This window comes from Zophobas morio, unplaced genomic scaffold (genome assembly GCF_036711695.1).
Source record: "Zophobas morio isolate AGI-343-1 ecotype UQ-CSIRO unplaced genomic scaffold, CSIRO_AGI_Zmor_V1 ptg000026l, whole genome shotgun sequence".
Taxonomy (NCBI): Eukaryota; Metazoa; Arthropoda; class Insecta; order Coleoptera; family Tenebrionidae; genus Zophobas; species Zophobas morio.
The window spans coordinates 2,570,531-2,587,788 of NW_026972131.1; the positions used below are offsets into that span (position 1 = coordinate 2,570,531).

At 30.2% G+C, this 17,258-nt stretch overlaps 1 protein-coding gene across 2 annotated transcripts; it reads left to right on the forward strand.

Annotated features, from left to right (window-relative positions):
- The first annotated feature begins 1,223 nt into the window (after window positions 1–1,223).
- On the forward strand, window positions 1,224–14,954 carry LOC135136002 (galectin-4-like). 2 transcript variants are annotated; one of them, XM_064065110.1, is made up of 7 exons: window positions 1,229–1,421; window positions 1,478–1,566; window positions 1,619–1,826; window positions 1,901–2,284; window positions 12,190–12,333; window positions 12,385–12,576; window positions 12,634–14,192. In XM_064065110.1, the coding sequence occupies exons 1-7, from the start codon at window positions 1,398–1,400 to the stop codon at window positions 12,679–12,681; spliced, it is 1,089 nt and encodes a 362-aa protein (XP_063921180.1). In that variant the 5' UTR covers window positions 1,229–1,397; the 3' UTR covers window positions 12,682–14,192. The 2 variants fall into 2 exon arrangements, with proteins under 2 accessions (XP_063921179.1, XP_063921180.1); XM_064065109.1 differs by lacking the exons at window positions 12,190–12,333; window positions 12,385–12,576; window positions 12,634–14,192 and adding an exon at window positions 14,267–14,954 and having other exon boundaries at window positions 1,224–1,421.
- The last annotated feature ends 2,304 nt before the right edge of the window (window positions 14,955–17,258 follow it).

A 17,258-nucleotide genomic window follows, 5' to 3' on the forward strand; every position in this document is an offset into this window, starting at 1 on the left:
CAACACTAGATAAGTTAATATCGTATTACATTTTGGTTTTAATTGAAAAAATGTCCCACTAGGTCCGAATGAGGGGACTTTCCCCTACTATTTTGTGGTATAATCGGGATCTTGTTTTGAGATGTTGTTTTTGACAAATTGGTGACAGATGTGTCAGTCAGTAATGTATTTGGTGGTGTGTTGTTGATATATTCAGGAAGTGGATTAATGGTTTTGGAAAGTTCATTTTTTAATTGTTCTAGAGTAAGTTGAGGTATGTAGTTATTTTTAACTATAGCTCTACGTTGATCTGCTAAATTTTGAATGGTAACTGGAAAATTTGGGTACTCATATTATTATTATTATTATTAATGATATTATTAAGATTTTGTCACAATGCCAAAATTCCCAGCAGGAAAAGAAAAGCTCCTACGTTAGAATTTGGAGAATTGCAAAAAGCACAACTAAATTTGTGGAAGTGTGTACAGAAAGAAAGTTTAATAATTGATTCTATGGAAGAGAAGTCAATAAAAAACAAATACTTCGAACAGGTTTTTTTATGATCCCGAGTTTGTCTTCACTATCACAAATAAGGCTCTAGTAGTGAAATACTGTAATAATAGGTCGTCATTACGTATTCATATCAAATAGTATGTAATGTACCAAGGAATTAAAAACCTGTCTGTGTGTTGAAAAAAAAAGTATGTAGCTGCGAACAACAAAAATATACCTACATACCGACGTGATGAGATTATTTATACATTTTTTCTAGTGTACGGAGTGGCTATTTCGTAAGTTGAACATTTGCGTGCTGTAGATACCATTCATATTTCTCCAGTATTATCACTCCGCACGGATCTTTTACAGACTACATTAGCTATTTCAGTTTAAATTTTCTCTTAAACCTTAAACATAGGTACTTTTTTTTCATAAGTGCTTTAATTTCAATAGTAACGAAAGAGACCGGTGGAAAACGGTTTTAGATTTTGTTATTTTTGTACTTAAAATTATTAAAATAAGTAGAAAAAGGACCTGACACGGTCGTAGTCGCAGGTTTAGGACGTTTTGAAAAATGTTCATTACATCATAGATTTTTCCACGTAATTTCGGAAAATTACAAATATTTCAAATTTTTTTACATTTTGAGTGAAACTATAGACGGTTGATACATTGATGATTACAGGAAATCAACCTATAAATAGAGTTTGCTCATCGCTGTCTCTATAATAACATCTCCGTAACCCCGCCCATTTATAACCCAAAAGCTACAACAACGCAACGCGTGACCTCGCTAATAAAATACCACAACCTCACCATTAAATTTGTGGTCTGATGCGGTATTGCAGACAAAATTTGTTGTTATAGTGTTGAAGTTTAACTGTTAATTTGTGTAGTACAGTACACGTTAATTAAGAAATATGGAGAAACCGACTATAAACCCCGTAAGTAATGTTTAAAATATAGTTTTTGGTTATTGTAATATTTACGCAAATTGTAGCAAATTCCGTATTCGGGGTCAATTTCTGGCGGCTTACAACAGGGAAAAATGGTTCGAATTCAAGGAGCTGCACCACAATTCGCAGATAGGTTAATAATATAAATTGTGAAATTGACCTTTTCTCAATTAGTTTATCATTAGGTTTAACATAAACCTACAAACTGGACCCAACATTAAACCCAGAGACGACACTGCGTTGCATATTTCGGTTAGACTAAAACAAGGTTATATTGCACGTAATTCCTACCTGGGTGGAAATTGGGGCGATGAACAAGGAAAAGGAAGGTTACCGATTGGACAAGGGCAACAGTTTGAAATAATTATATTACCTGATGCACAGGACTTTAAAGTGAGCGTCACTAGAACTGACAAAAAAAAAAACGCCATCAATTCACTCTAATTTGAATGAAATTTGTCTTTTAGATTGCTGTCAATGGACAACATTTTTGTGAATTTCCCTATCGTATTCCAAAAGAAAAAATTACGCATTTAACAGTCGATGGAGACGTTGTAATCACACTGATTTCATGGGAAGGTATGATGCCATCTGCTCCTCCAGAGGGCGGTGATGTCACTCGCAGCTCTGCTGGACAAAGTGAGAGTGGAGCAGGAACACCTCAAGGTCCAGGAACCCCTCAAGGCCCAGGCTTTGGACCTCCACAACAGGGTCCAGGATATGGACCACCTCCACAAGGTCCAGGATATGGGCCACAGGGTGCAAATTATGGACCACCACCACAAGGATTTGGTCCACAAGGCTATGGTCCACCGCCACCTCATGGATATGGAGCACCACCTCCGCCAGGGGTAAGTGTAGACTTTATACTCTTATGTCCATGGAAAGGTGTGTTACAGTTTTATCTATTACTGTTTTTAAGTTTTCTATCTTAGAATGCTGGATTTAAATAACATTCATTCTCTATAATTCATTTTCATTTTTCAACGTATTACGTTATAATGTTCAAGCCAATTAGCAGCGGTATTTGAGTAATTTTGATGGAAATTTTAGTTGATTCTTTATCAAGGTTGCATAATTTAGTAATTATGAGAATCGCATCCACATTAAATGTCATATGAGTGAATTTAACAACCATGTTCCAGAATACATTTTCTATTTACCAAAAAAAAAATTGCTTCATTGTACTTTTATGCGTCATTCATTTGTGACCTCACAAAGTTTGTAAAGTGTAAGCTAGTTTGAATTATGACGTCAGATATACATAATTTCATTGAAAACAGTGATTCATTAAGATTTGTTTGATTACGTTTAATCATTCTTTAGATATTTACAATTTGTGTACTCGAACAAATGTTGGGTTCAACGGTGCGAAATAAATAAAAACAATGGTAACGTTGTTATTTATTTGCTGTCAATTTGCAGACATTATTTTGTTAGTAATGTTTACTTCATACCTCAAATTTTTTCAAATGCGTAGAAACATTTTATTTATTCTTTTTTTTTTTTGTTTTTAGTGTAACGACATTGTTTTTTATGGAGGAAGTATGTCTCAAATTTTGTCGAATTTATTGTTGGCAATAAAAAACGTATATATTTGTCTTATATCACACACTTAAGTATCTTTAAAGCTTTAGTGTGTTTTTACTTAGTGAGGTGCCCATAAAGTATGAAATAAATTCGATAAGACACCTGAACAACTCAATTTGAGAGTTATAAAGTTATGACTACATTGATATAATTTTTAGCGGCTAACCGTAGTACGCGATCCGTGGTTAAACAACAAATTTGGGAATATTTCGTTAGTATTTCGGACAAGTCATAAAAGTGTCACTACTATATAAAATATGTATAGCGTTGAGCAAAATTTTACACATTCGTTGCTTAAGTACACCTCGTGTGAAAAGTTCGAAATGCTTTTAAATTTGTATTTTTGTGCTATAAAATTGTATAGTATTGTAGTACATATTTCTTTGTCCAACATGCATGAATAAATAATTTAAATTTAACTGTGACGTTACTATAAACTATGACGACCGTTGTTCATCATTTTTCCTTTGGCGGTTGTAAACGTGATTTAAAATAAATCATGATGTCACAACCGATTACGCGACTATGAGTCTGTTGACTTTCTTCTGATTGGGTCGTAATCAAGTTTAACAGTCATAATAAAAGCACACTTTTGTTTTGGATAGACATATTGCATGTTTTAAATTTTTGTTAATAATTTTGCGCATAATTCATTAATTTAAAAACGGTGCAATTGGGGACGATATAAAACTAAGCAACTAAATATGTGTAACAAAATAATTAAAACATAGGATACACAATTGTAATAATTTCAGGAAATCGATCATAAATAAATTTTAAATAACGTTCAAAAATAGATATTGATCTTGATTTATAATTATTAGAAATCGTGTTATATGATTTGATTGTGTTATAATTTATATATAAATAAATGATTGTCATATTGTTATCCGTTGCAATTAAAAACAATTTTTTATTATAAATTTTGGAGATGACGTCATCCCATTGCTGGAAGGGATGATAAGCCAAATTTTAGTTAGCGTTTAACCATCTACATGATATTCCTAATATACATACAAAATTTGAAAACAATCGGTTTAGTAGTTTCGGAAATTACTTGTTTAATAAAAATGGATACAGACACCACCACTCGTACTCGTACTTCCTTAACTTACGCTTGGGAAGTGAAAAAACAAACATTGTAAAGTCGAATCACTGAAAATTAAGAAATGGAAAAATCGGAAAACTGAGAAGTCCAAAAAAACTGAAAAATTTAAACTCTAAAATCTAGAGTTGCAAAATTAAAATTGCAGATGGAAAAATTGAAAAATCCAAAAGCTGAAAAATTTCACATTAAAAAAATATAAAATCAAAACGCAGAACCGAAAAATTGAAAAAATGAAGAAAACAAAAGATCGAAGCGAAACATTACAAATCGGAGATTTGAAGAAAAGAGAAATTAAAGAATCGAAAAATTGAAAACTCGAGAAATTTTAAATCGAAGAATTGAAAAACAAAAAGTTACAAATCGAAATGTTGAAAATTCGAATAATTGAAAAAATAAAGAAAAAACCAAAATGAAAAATTGCAAATCGAAAACTTGAAAAATTAAAATTGAGAACTCGGGAAACTCAATACGAAAAATTGCAAAATCTAAAAATTGAAAAATTCATAAGTTGGAAAATTGAAAAACTGGAAAAATCTAAAATTCAAAAATCAAATGGTTGCAAAATCGAGAAATTGCAGATCTAAAAAAGAAAAATCCAAAAACTGAAAATTTTTACATTCAAAAAAGAAAAATTATAGGATAAAATTTGTTTAAAATCGTAAATTTTTCTATAGAAATATGGATTTTGCAATGAAGTCCCACCCAACGGCTCGCGACGAATAAAAAATCATCACAACTGCGGTAGGGCGGGTGGGTGGGGCTTATATTGACCGTGTTTTTTTTTTTAATATATGTAATCTTTTCATAACAAGAAACTTAAAGCATATTTATCAAATTGTGAATTTGAGGTTATTATGGATTTTGAAATTAAGCCCCACCCTCCGACTCATGACGAATAAAAAAATCATCACAACTGAGATCGGGTGGGTGGGCGGGGCTTATATCTGGCCTTGTTTTTTAACATATCTAATTGTCTTTTCATAACATGAAACTTAAAACATGTTCAAAATGGTAAATTTTGTAGAGAAACTTGAATTTTGCAATTAAGCTCCGCCCGTCCGTCTGACAACAAATGAAAATTTCATCACAATTGAGATAGGGCTGGGTGGGCGGGGCTTAATCTTTTGCTTTTTTTCTAATATAGTTTTCTTTCAACAATAGAGTACTTACTTAAAACATCATATGGTGAATTTGAGGTTAGAATTATGTCACATTTTGTATTTTTACCATTTTATTTCATCCGCAGCATTTGGCAACGCTGCGCCGCAAATATAATGACGTCAAAATTAATATACGTAACAACTTTTACTGTCATATGAAAATTTTAAATCGAAGAAGTGTAAAGTCTTAAAATTGAAGAAACAAGAAATTATGAATCGAAATATTGAAAAATCAATAATTGAAAAAATAAAGAAAATAAAAAACCAAAACGAAAAATCAAAGCGAAGACGTGAAAAATTAAAATGGAAACTCTGGAAACTATACGAAAAATTGCTTCATCTAAAAATTGAAAAATTCACAAGTTGGAAAATTGAAAAACTGAAAAATGTGAACTTGAAAATTCGAAAAATTCAGAAACGAAAAATTGAAAGAATATGAAACTGGAAAATCTGAAATTGAAAAATGAAAAATTCAAAAATCTAAGAGTTAAAAAATCGAAAAATCGCAGATCAAAATACTGAAAAATTTCATATTGAAAAAAGAAAAATTATAAAATCATAAAAGTGAAAACTCGAAAAATTTAAAAAACAAAAAATAAGAAACCGAAACGAAAAATAACAAGTCGAAAATTTGAAGAAATGAAAAATTTAAATTTGAAAACTCGAAAAATTGTAAACCGAAAAATTGAAAGAATATGAAACTGGAAAAAATTAAAATTGAAAAAATGCAAAATCAATAATCTCAGAGTTGAAAAATCAAAAATTGAAGATCGAAAAATTGAAAAATTCAAAAACTAAAATTTCACATTAAAAATAAATATAAAATCATAACATTGAAAAAATAAAGAAAACAAAAGATCGAAACGAAAAGAGAAATTAAAAAATCGCCAAATTGAATAATTAAAAATTGAAAACTCCGGAAATTTTAAATCGATGAATTGCAAAATCTAAAAATTGGAGAAATAAGACAAATGAGAAATTGGGAAAACAAAAAGTTACAAATCGAAACATTGAAAAACCAAAACGAAAAATTGCAAATCGAAAACTTGAAAAATTAAAATTGAAGGCTCAAGGGAAACTCAATACGAAAAATTACAAAATTTAAAAATTGAAAAACAGAAAAATTTAAACTTGAAAACTCAAAAAATTGCAAATCGAAAAATTGAAGAAACTGAAAATTGAAAGAACATGAATCTGAAAAAGTCTAAAATTGAAAAAATGATAAATTAAAAAATCACATTGTTGAAAAATCAAAAAAGTGCAGATCGAAACATTGAAAAACCCAAAAACAATTATCATTTTAAAAAAAGAAACAGAATCAGGACATTGAAAAACTGAAAAATTGAAAAAATAACGAAAAATCGGGAAAAACCGAAACGGAAAATTACAAATCGAAAATTTGACGAAATGAAAAATTAAAGAATCGAAAAATTGAAATCTCTGGAAATTTTAAATCGAAGAATTACAAAGTCTACAAATTGAAGAAATAAGAAAAAATAATAAATAAAAAACAAACCGAAAAATTGCAAAGCGAAGACGTGAAAAAAACTTGAAAACTCGGGAAACTCAATTGCTTAATCTAAAAATTGAAAAATTCACAAGTTGAAAAACTGAAAATTTTCAACTTGACAACTTGAATAATTTCAAACTTCAACCCGAAAACTTGAAGAAACGGTAAATTGAAAGAATATGAAATTGGAAAAATATAAAATTGAAAAATGAAAAATTCAAAAATCTGAAGATTAAAAAATTAAAAAATCGCAGATCGAAATATTGAAAAAGAAAAATTATAAAATCATAACATGGAAAATCCGAAAAATGGAAAAAAATAACTAAAAATTGAAAAAGTAAAAAATAAAAAAACCGAAACAAAAAATAAGTCGAAAATTTGAAGAAATGAAAAATTAAACTTGAAAACCCGAAAAATTGTAAATCGAAAATCTGAAGAAAAAAAAATGAAAAACCAAAAAATTCCAAACCGAAAAATTGAAAGAATAAAAAACTGGAAAAATATGAAATTGAAAAAATGAGAATTCAAAAATCAAATGGTTGACAAATCGAAAAACTGAAAATTTTTACATTCAAAAAAGAAAAATTATAGGATTGAATTATATTTAGCCTTGTTTTCTTTTAATATATGTATTCTTCTATTCATAACAAGAAACTTAAAATTTGTTGAAAATGGTAAATTTTTCTATAGAAGTATGGATTTTGCAATTAGTCCCATCCCCCTGTTCACGACGAATAAAAAAATCATCACAACTGCGGTAGGACGGGTGGGCGGGGCTTATATTTGGAATTGTTTTTTTTTTTAAATATATGTAATCTTTTCATAATAAGTAAACTCAAAGCATATATATCAAATTGTGAGTTTGAGGTTATAATTATGTCCAACATTTTGTATTTTTACCATTTTATTTTATCATAGCATATGGCAACGTTGCGCTACAAATATAATCTGACTTCCTGATTGGTTCCTGGCCGTGGCCTACTAAGATCTGGCGAATTTCATTGTTGAAATTGATTCTTTTTTAACAAGATCTGTTTAATCTGTTTTTACATGCATATGTTATTCAGAACTGGTTTTATTAAGTTTTGTGCTTGTGGTTAGTAAATTTTTTTGGGGAAATATGGATTTTGAAATTAAGGCCCGCCCTCCAACTTATGACGAATAAAAAATTCATCACAACTGTGATCGGGAGGGTGGGCGGGGCTTATATTTAGCCTTGTTTTTTTAACATATCTAATCGTCTTTTCATAACATGAAACTTAAAACATGGTAAATTTTTGTAGAGAAATATGGATTTTGCAATTAAGCTCCGCCTCTCCGTCTGACAACGAATGAAAATTTCATCACAATTGAGATAGGGGAGGGTGGGTGGGGTTTAATCTTTTGCATTTTTTTTTATTATAGTTTTCTTTCAACAATAGAATACGTACTTAAAATATCATATGGTGAATTTGAGGTTAGAATTATGTCTGACATTTTGTATTTTTACCATTTTATTACATTCGCAGTATTTGGTCCCAAATATAATGACGTCAAAATTAATATACGTAAAACTTTTAGTGTCACATGTGTTCATTATAATCAAGTTCTTCTTCATAATCGTCATTTTTACATTAAAAAACTGAAAAATTGAAAAAATAAGAAAGATTAACAATTCGAAAAAACAAAAAATTATAAAGCGAAATATTGAAAAATCGAATAATTGAAAAAAATAAAGACATTAAAAAACCAAAACGAAAAATTGCAAAGCGAAGACGTGAAAAATTAAATTTGAAAAGTCGGAAAACTCAATATGAAAAATTGCTTAATCTAAAAATTGAAAAATTCACAAGTTGGAAAATTGAAAAACTGAAAAATTTGAACTTGAAAACTCGAAAAATTGCAAATTGCAAACCGAAAAATTGAAGAAACGAAACATGGAAAGAATATGAAACTTGAAAAATCTAAAATCGAGAAATGAAAAATAAAAAAATCTAAGAGTTAAAAATCGAAAAATCGCAGATCGCAAATTTGAAGAAAAAAAAAATGAAAAACCAAAAAATTGGAAGCCGAAAAATTGAAAGAATATGAAAAAACTCTAAAACTGAAAAAATGGAAAATCAAAAATCTAAGAATTGAAAAATCAAAACATTGAAGAAATAAGAAAAATGAAAAATAAAAAGTTACAAATCGAAACATTGAAAAATTGAATAATTGCAAAAATAAAGAAAAACCAAAACGAAAAAATTGCAAATCGAAAACTTGAAAAATTCAGAAGTTGGAAAATTAAAAAACTGAAAAATTTAAACTTGAAAACTCCAAAAATTGCAAATCGAAAATATGAAGAAACAAAAAAAGTGAAAAACTGGAAAATCGCAAACCGATAAATTAAAAAATCAAATGGTTGAAAAATAGAAAAATTTCAGTTCGAAAAATTGAAAAATCAAAAAACTGAAAATTTTCACATTGAAAAACGAAACATTATTGAATCAGGACATTGAAAAACGGGGAAATTGAAAAAATAACGAAAAATTGGAAAATTAAGAAAATAAAAAATCGAAACGAAAAATTACAATTTGAAAATTTGACGAAATGACAAATTAATGAATGGAAAAATTGAAAACTCGGAAAATTTTAAATCAAAGAATTGCAAAGTCTAAAAATTGAAAAAGTAAGAAAAATTAACAATTGAAAAAACTGTGGCGGCACAATAACACGTTGGTAAGCGGAAAAACATAAGCGGCCTCGTAGTCTAGTGGTCAGGATACCTGGCCCGCAAGCGGGTGACGTGAGGTTCGATTCCCACCGAGGCAACAATATTTTTCTTCGCTTACCTTCAAAACAAAAAAATATAAATCGAATATTTGAAAAAATGAAGAATATCAAAAACAACGAAAAATTGCAAAGCGAAGACGTGAAAAATTATTATTATTGCTTAATCTAAAAATTGAAAAATTCACCAGTTGGAAAATTGAAAAACTGAAAAATTTGAATTTGAAAACTCGAAAAATTGCAAACTGCAAACCGAAAAATTGAAGAAATGAAATGAAATGGTATGAAACTGGAAAAATATAAAATTGAAAAATGAAAATAAAGATCTAAGGGTTAAAAATTAAAAAATCGCAGATCGAAATATTGAAAAATTTCACATTGAAAAAATAGAAAACTGAAACGAAAAATAACAAGTCGAAAATTTGAAGAAATGAAAAATTAAAGAATCGAAGAATTGCAAAATCTAAAAATTGAAGAATAAAAAAAATAAAAATTGAATAAACAAAAAATTAGAAATCGAAACATTGAGAAATTAAAATTGAAAACTAGAGAGATCCAGTACGAACAATTCCAAAATCTTAAAATGAAGGAATTCAAAACTTGGAAAATTGAACAACTGAAAAATTTAAACTTGAAAACTTGAAAAATTGTAAACCGAAAATCTGAAGAAACAAAAAACCGAAAAATTGCAAACGGAAAAATTGAAGAAATGAAAAATGGAAAGAACATGAAATTGGAAAAATTTAAAATTGAAAAAATTAATAATTGAAAAACCCAAGAGTTGAAAGATCGAAAAATTTCAGATAACCAGAAAAACTGAAAAATTTCACATTGAAAAAAATGAATTATAAAATCAGACCATTGAAAAACAGGAAAATTGAAGAAATAAAGAAAATAAATAAACCAAACGGAAAGTTACAAATCGAAAATTTAAAGGAATGAAAAGGGGAAATTTTTAATCAAGGAATTGCAAAATCTAAAAATTGAAGAAATAGGAAAAAATAAGAAAAATAAAAAATAAAGAAAATAAAAAACCAAAACCTTAAATTGTAAATCGAAAACAATTAAATTTGTAAATTCGGGAAGCTCAATACGAAAAATTGCAAAAGCTAAAGATTAAAAAAAAAATACGTTTAGCGAAAAAACTGAAAGTGGATTCATACACTACAAGTATATAAGTATAATTTTGTATAACATTCAAATCAATTTAAAATACCATTCATTGAAATAACGTTATCAAATTATCGGTGGGGATGATTAGCCAAATTTTGGTTACCATTTAACCAGATATTTGTAATATACATACATAATTTAGAGATTACGTGTCTAATGAAAATGGATAAAGACACCAGACAGACAGACAGACAGACGGAAATGGGAGACTGCTTTTTTCGTACTGCAGGGGTCATGAAACGTCGAGAAAACATAAAAGTGACCATTCGTCTGATGAACTCGATTACAATAAATTTTTGTGCAAATAAAGAAAGACATGTGGTACATTCTGGAAATATTTGGTTGTATCCATACTTTTTTGCAACCCTGTATGTATGACTGAGTTCGCAGCGGTGTTGTCAGTTATTAAAAAAAACGTATGGATTTTGCGAACAAGCCGGCACACGATTCTGCATGATTCTTACAAAGTTTTTGTCATTACCCATCTGTTCCTGTTAAAATTAGATTTTACTGCTGTCAGATTTATTTGAATTTTTATATTTTGTAAAATTACGTTTTTCTGTTGATTATCACTTTTTAGAGTACATTTACGAAAAAAAATTAAAGTAGTATAACTAAACACTATTGATTCCAAAAATGTTACTTTTTATAATATAATATAGGAGTATGTATTTTATGAATATCTTGCAGATGGTAAAACGCTAACTAAAATTTGTCTAATCACCTATACCTATACAAATATTAAATATAAGTGTAATAGAAAAGGTGAAAATAAATATTTGTGAAACTTTTCAAAATATATTTAACTATTTCGTTGACCAGTGGTACGATTTCGGTGATCACTGCATACATACCAAACAAGTAACTAACGATAAGCTTGAGGTCTGCTGAGCAAGGTGCTTGGTTCTCGTAGTCTACATGTTTAATGAAATCTTTCTCCGTTTAATCCAAGGACAACCATGTATCGCGTGTTATAACTATTAGCGAATGCATCAAATAATAAAGGTCATTATCTCATTTACGCTGTTAATATCCAATGGGCAAAAAAATGGTATTGCAGATCTCCAATTTCCTGTTATTAGTTTACCTCTAAAATTTTATAATTACGGTGTGGCGCTTCTTAAACTATTTTCTAAAATAGATTTTAAAAATAAAAGTTGTAGTTTTATTAGTTAATTGTTCAATTGAAATTAATTTTATTTATATTTTTGGGATTCGACGATAAAAAACTTGTTAATAATAGCACGTCTACTGCTGAAATTGGAGAATATCTTAGGCTTATGTTTTTTTGCATGGCTTGTGTGTGTATTGTAGTACTGTTATGGTGGTGGCATTGTTGTATGACACAATAATAAGGCGTGCATTTTAACACTACAGTGTTCTTGGTATCTATCACAGTTTTCCAATTACCACACTAATCAACCAATGATTTTACATTTATTATACAATGTAAAAATTATTTAGAGTGAACAACAGACCGGAATGGACCAATTTTGGCAATCAGCACAGTCAGTACTTGCTGAAGCAATTGCTAGTGGTGCTGCCGAAAAATTATTGGGTGGGATTTTGGGCCCTAATCAGAACCAAGGTTTTTCTCCTCAAAATGCAGTGAGTGTCTGGATTTGGAATCGACAGTAGTGTCATATACGTTCATTTTAGCAATATGGCCAGTATCCACATTCTCAACAACAGTTTCCACAAAGGGGACAACAAGGTCAGCGCGATTTTAACGTGCCCCAATTTGGGGGAGAAGGTTCTGTAGGGGGTTTCGGCAGTGTAGGTTCGTTTCTTAGCAATCTCGCGAGTCAGGTGCTCACTCCTCAGCAGCAACAGCAGCAACAACAACAACAGGTTTGTTTTTGATTCGCGGTCAGCGGGACAAATATTAACAATTTGATTTGTTTCTAGGGTGGACAAGGCTTCGGTCAACGTAGTCAATTCAATCCCTTCAATTGATCATAATATTGGTGGTATTCGTTTTGGGGTGCTTTTTAATTGTGTAGTTGTTACGTTACCTTTGTTTAGTTATGTCTATATGTTTTGTATATGAAATTAAATAAAAATATTTGTTTATAACAACAGTTACAGAAGTCTTTGATTGGTACTGAAGGATAAGCTCTCTCACCTGAAGTGTGTTAATTACAGGATGATTTTTTTATCACACTAATGCAGTGTAATGCAAGTGAAAGTAGGAGTCGGCTTGTAACTGATGTTATAGACTTGTTTTAATTTTTCTGTACTAGTCTGTGTTAAGTGCTTGCGTAAAAATACATGTTTTAGGTATTTCAATTTCATTGAGATGTTAAGTTATGTTGTGGTATTCACAGATGGGATTGAGTAAAATTTTGACGCAGTTGTATAGATTAAATCTTAAAGAGTGACAAAAAAATTAGCAAAGATAAAATCTTTAATAATAATAATAATAATAATAAAATAAATCTCTTAACAGGTCAAAAGCCCAATTACTAAGAGACAAAAAAAAAGATGTATGCTGTAAAAGTTACAAAATTATGCAATTTTGCTTAATCCCATATACTTCTTATCTGCATGCCTAAATACTAGACAATTTCTGCTGCCACATGTGAACTTGTAGCTATTTTGCAAAAACTAAGAAGCCTATATGAGCATTTAGTAAAATTTCACTCACAAAATTTTTACCATCACATACAGTGCCTGTCCTAAGTACAGCATATAAAAAAATAAGCGAAACAAATAGTTTTTTGTTTACAAATTTATAAAAAGTATTTGTTTCGCGTATGTTTACCACGATTCATGCTTCTGACGCACGTAGAATATTAGTTTCGCTTGTAGCAAGTAACAGAAGTGTGTAAGGAAGGTATTGGTGATCATTTTTTAAACAAGTTTAAAGATATTGGCTACTTTAATAAATACGTAAATCTAATTTTTTCCTTAAAAAGTTTTGCTATACATTTTTTTTATATAAAAAATACGTAGTTTCTAAGTCATATTGGTACAAATAATGTATAAATGAATATGGTACTTATTCATTTTAAAGCTGATAAGAATAAAGTCATGAATGTCAGAAATGTGTACCATTATATAAAGTAGATTAGCATTTGGTCTGAATTTTATAAAATAACACTAATTGTAGTGATGCATTTTGAACAGAATCTGTATTTGAATCGTTTAAGAGTTAAAGTTCTATTAAATGGGAAATGGGGTTTTTAAAATATAAACGAGAATCTGTATATGCGTAGTGCCTTTGCTAGAGAATAGCAATTCATTTACAACAAAAATAGGTTAATGTTAACTTTTACTATAATAAAAAAAATGGTGCTTTTCTTGTTACTGAGTGATATATTCTATTATTGCTTTATTATTAACCGTCCAGTGTAGAAGATTTATTAATATTTTTATATATGATTTCAATTTTTCAGTCTATGTTATAATTTATACCATGTAAATTGATTTTTATGCTTATTTTGAATAAACATATATTACTGGAATTTGTATTACTCTTACTTTTTTGTTTTGTAACCACAAACTGTGTAAAATTCGGTATTAAAGAAAATAATTTTAGGTAAATGTACAAGGATCAACTGGCATGCCAATGCCTCCTCTACCAAATACAATGCCACATGGTCCAGTTGGAAGTTTTCCTCATCATCAGAGTAGTATGACAATGCCTCATCTTCCAAATACAATGCCACACGGTCCAGTAGGAAGTTTTCCTCCTCATCAGAGTGGTATGCCAATGCCTGGAGTGCCTCACCAGCACCATCATCACCATAAGCACAAACCGTACCCAGTCCAGCCTGAATACCCTTATTCCGGAGGAGCCAGGTATCCACAACCTGTTCCAGGTTATGCACCTGCTTATCCATATTCCGGAACGTCGTATCCTTATGTGAAAGGCAAAAAAATGAAAAAATCCAAGTTGAGAAAGGCAATGAAATATGGAGTCCCGGCGGCTGGAGCTGCTGGAGTTGGTTTAGGAACTTACGCCGTTGCGTCCGCTCTACATAATAGTTCCAGTAGTTCCAGTTCTTCGTCGAGCAGTAGTAGCAGCAGCGATTCCGACTGATTCCTTTTTTTAGTTTGTATTTTCGACTGTATATTTAGAGGCTGAGTATGATTATAGTTGAGCAGGGTAAATGTTAAGGTTATCTCCATATTTGTGTAGTTTATTAAAATGTTGTTACGAAGTATTATTTAAATCGTATTGTAATTTGTATATAAAAAACAATACAATAGGATTATTTCATTTCTTCGTGAGTCTTTTTGACCGTACGCAAATTGTTCAATGAGCTTTAACCAATAATAACAAACAAAGCAAAATCTGAAGTAAAGTAACTGAGCGGAGTTTGGGGCTCCTGGTTGTGGCTGTTCTCCCTCTACGACGGTGATTCTAGCAAACACTGCCGCACAGCACCCCTCCATTTCGAACATGCCTGACTTCTATTCAAGGCCTCCTTTGTGCAGATGGCGCGATAAATCCAGTTAGCTCGACTAGGAACCGCGCCCTCCGCTTCTGCCACGTGTTTCCGTGTTATTTACGTCAATTCCATTTTAAATGTTCACTTTCAGTGACTGATATTAAACAACAACTAAACAAGTGTTAAAGTTTCAAAGCAGCAATAAACAACATTTAAATTCGCCATAAACTCTCGTGATTTTTTTTTAAACAGCGAAGAATTCTTATCTGAGATTAAGATTGGACATCAGACAATTTATATTATGGAAACAGTAAGCAACAAATTATTTATATACATGGAAAAAAATTAGCAGATTTAGAAAACAAAACAAAAAAATCTGGTGTGAAGCGAAATTTGTCCAGATAAAAATATTACGTGAGGTTAGGAACTCCAGGGCACGAAAATCTACGTTCACTTTAAATTATATAATAAAGAAAATTGTGAGATAGAGAAAAATTGTATGAGGTGAAAAATTACAAAGCTTACAAAAAAGCTGGCAATCTGGAGGTTCAAAATGGCGTCGGTTATTCATAATTAGATAACAAAGGATGAGCCCTGATTAAGTGAATTTCATGAAATCTCCTATCAAGTACTTGATCTAAACAAATTCCTGACTGTTAGATGGTGTTAGAACTAGTTAACGATTAAAATCCTAACATGAACTGTGAATTTATAAACAATAAAACGGGTTAGCGTCGGTCGAAAATTCGGCTATTTCCGCTTCGAAAGCCGCAAGAATTGGCTACGGGTATTGGGGAAAACTGTGGCATCGCAATTGGTTCGATTAATTGTCGTTAAACAAAGGCGTCCTATTTTTATTAGCTACCAAACTAACTAAACTCAACCTAGCTAACTCACCACGTGGTTACACTCACAACAACCAAATCAACTTCTACCAACCCTCTCAACAGAAATTCCCCAGGAGAGCTACCAACTACCAGAAAAAGAACAAAACGTGCACATGGTTGCCTAAGTTTAACGATTTTCTTGATTGAATTTTTTTTCAAATTCGGTCACCACATTAAATTAATAAAATATATATAAAATAAAAAATTTTGGTATACTAATGCAAAATAACAGTTTATTTTATTAATAACAATGCACAACGATTAATGACTGGTTGTTTTGGTTATTGTCCTAAAAAAAATTCAGCCACCATCGTTACTAAGAAATCAGAAAGTACCTAAGTCGGAGGTACTGACACATTGGGTGCGTGCAGTGTTGCCAATTTTACTTCTATAAAATAACGTTTTTTTCGTAATCTATATCACAAGGATTTTTTTTTTTACCTGATACCTATCTAGATTTCAAATTCTTCGTCAGGTACTCGGAAAACAAATGTTCACTACTGGTTCAAATCATGTCAGGTACAGGTAAGTATTTTTGTACTTTTATTATTTAAAATGTATTTAAAAAAATGCTAAAGTTTATAGCGAAACGTTACCAGATTTTTTTTTTAAGGAAAACAACTGAAAACGGATTCGTAGACCACAATTATATAATAAGTAAGTATATTATTGTATAACATTTAAATCATTTTAAAATAGACTTCTTTGACATGACGTCATCGGATTATTGGTGGAGATGTTTAGCCACATCTTGGTTAGTGTTTTATCATTTACATGACATTCCTATTACACATACAAAATTTGACAACAATTGGTCCAGCACTTTCAGAGATAACGCGTGTAATAAAAATCGATGCAGATAGATGGAAAACTGTAGAACTTTTTTTTTTCTCTTGGGGTCATGAAACGTCGAGAAAACATGTAACTGACAAGTTGCCCTAAGCTTACGCTTAAGAAGTAAAAGTGGTACGGCGCTTTCGACTTCAGTTTCTATAGTACATAACACATAAAACAATATGAAGTAAATACAACAAGGCACATATTAAATTCAGTCAAAATCAAAATAACAATTGGAGAATAAATGTTCAAATTCAAGCTGTGAGAAAATTTTGACAAAATTAGCATAATACAAAACAAACATAGAATACCCCTTTCACTTCTGGTCAATTATTGTGATATTATTTTAACTGATGATAATTTTTAAGGTGTAATAAAATAACTTTTGTAGAAGCATCCAGAAGTAATAATA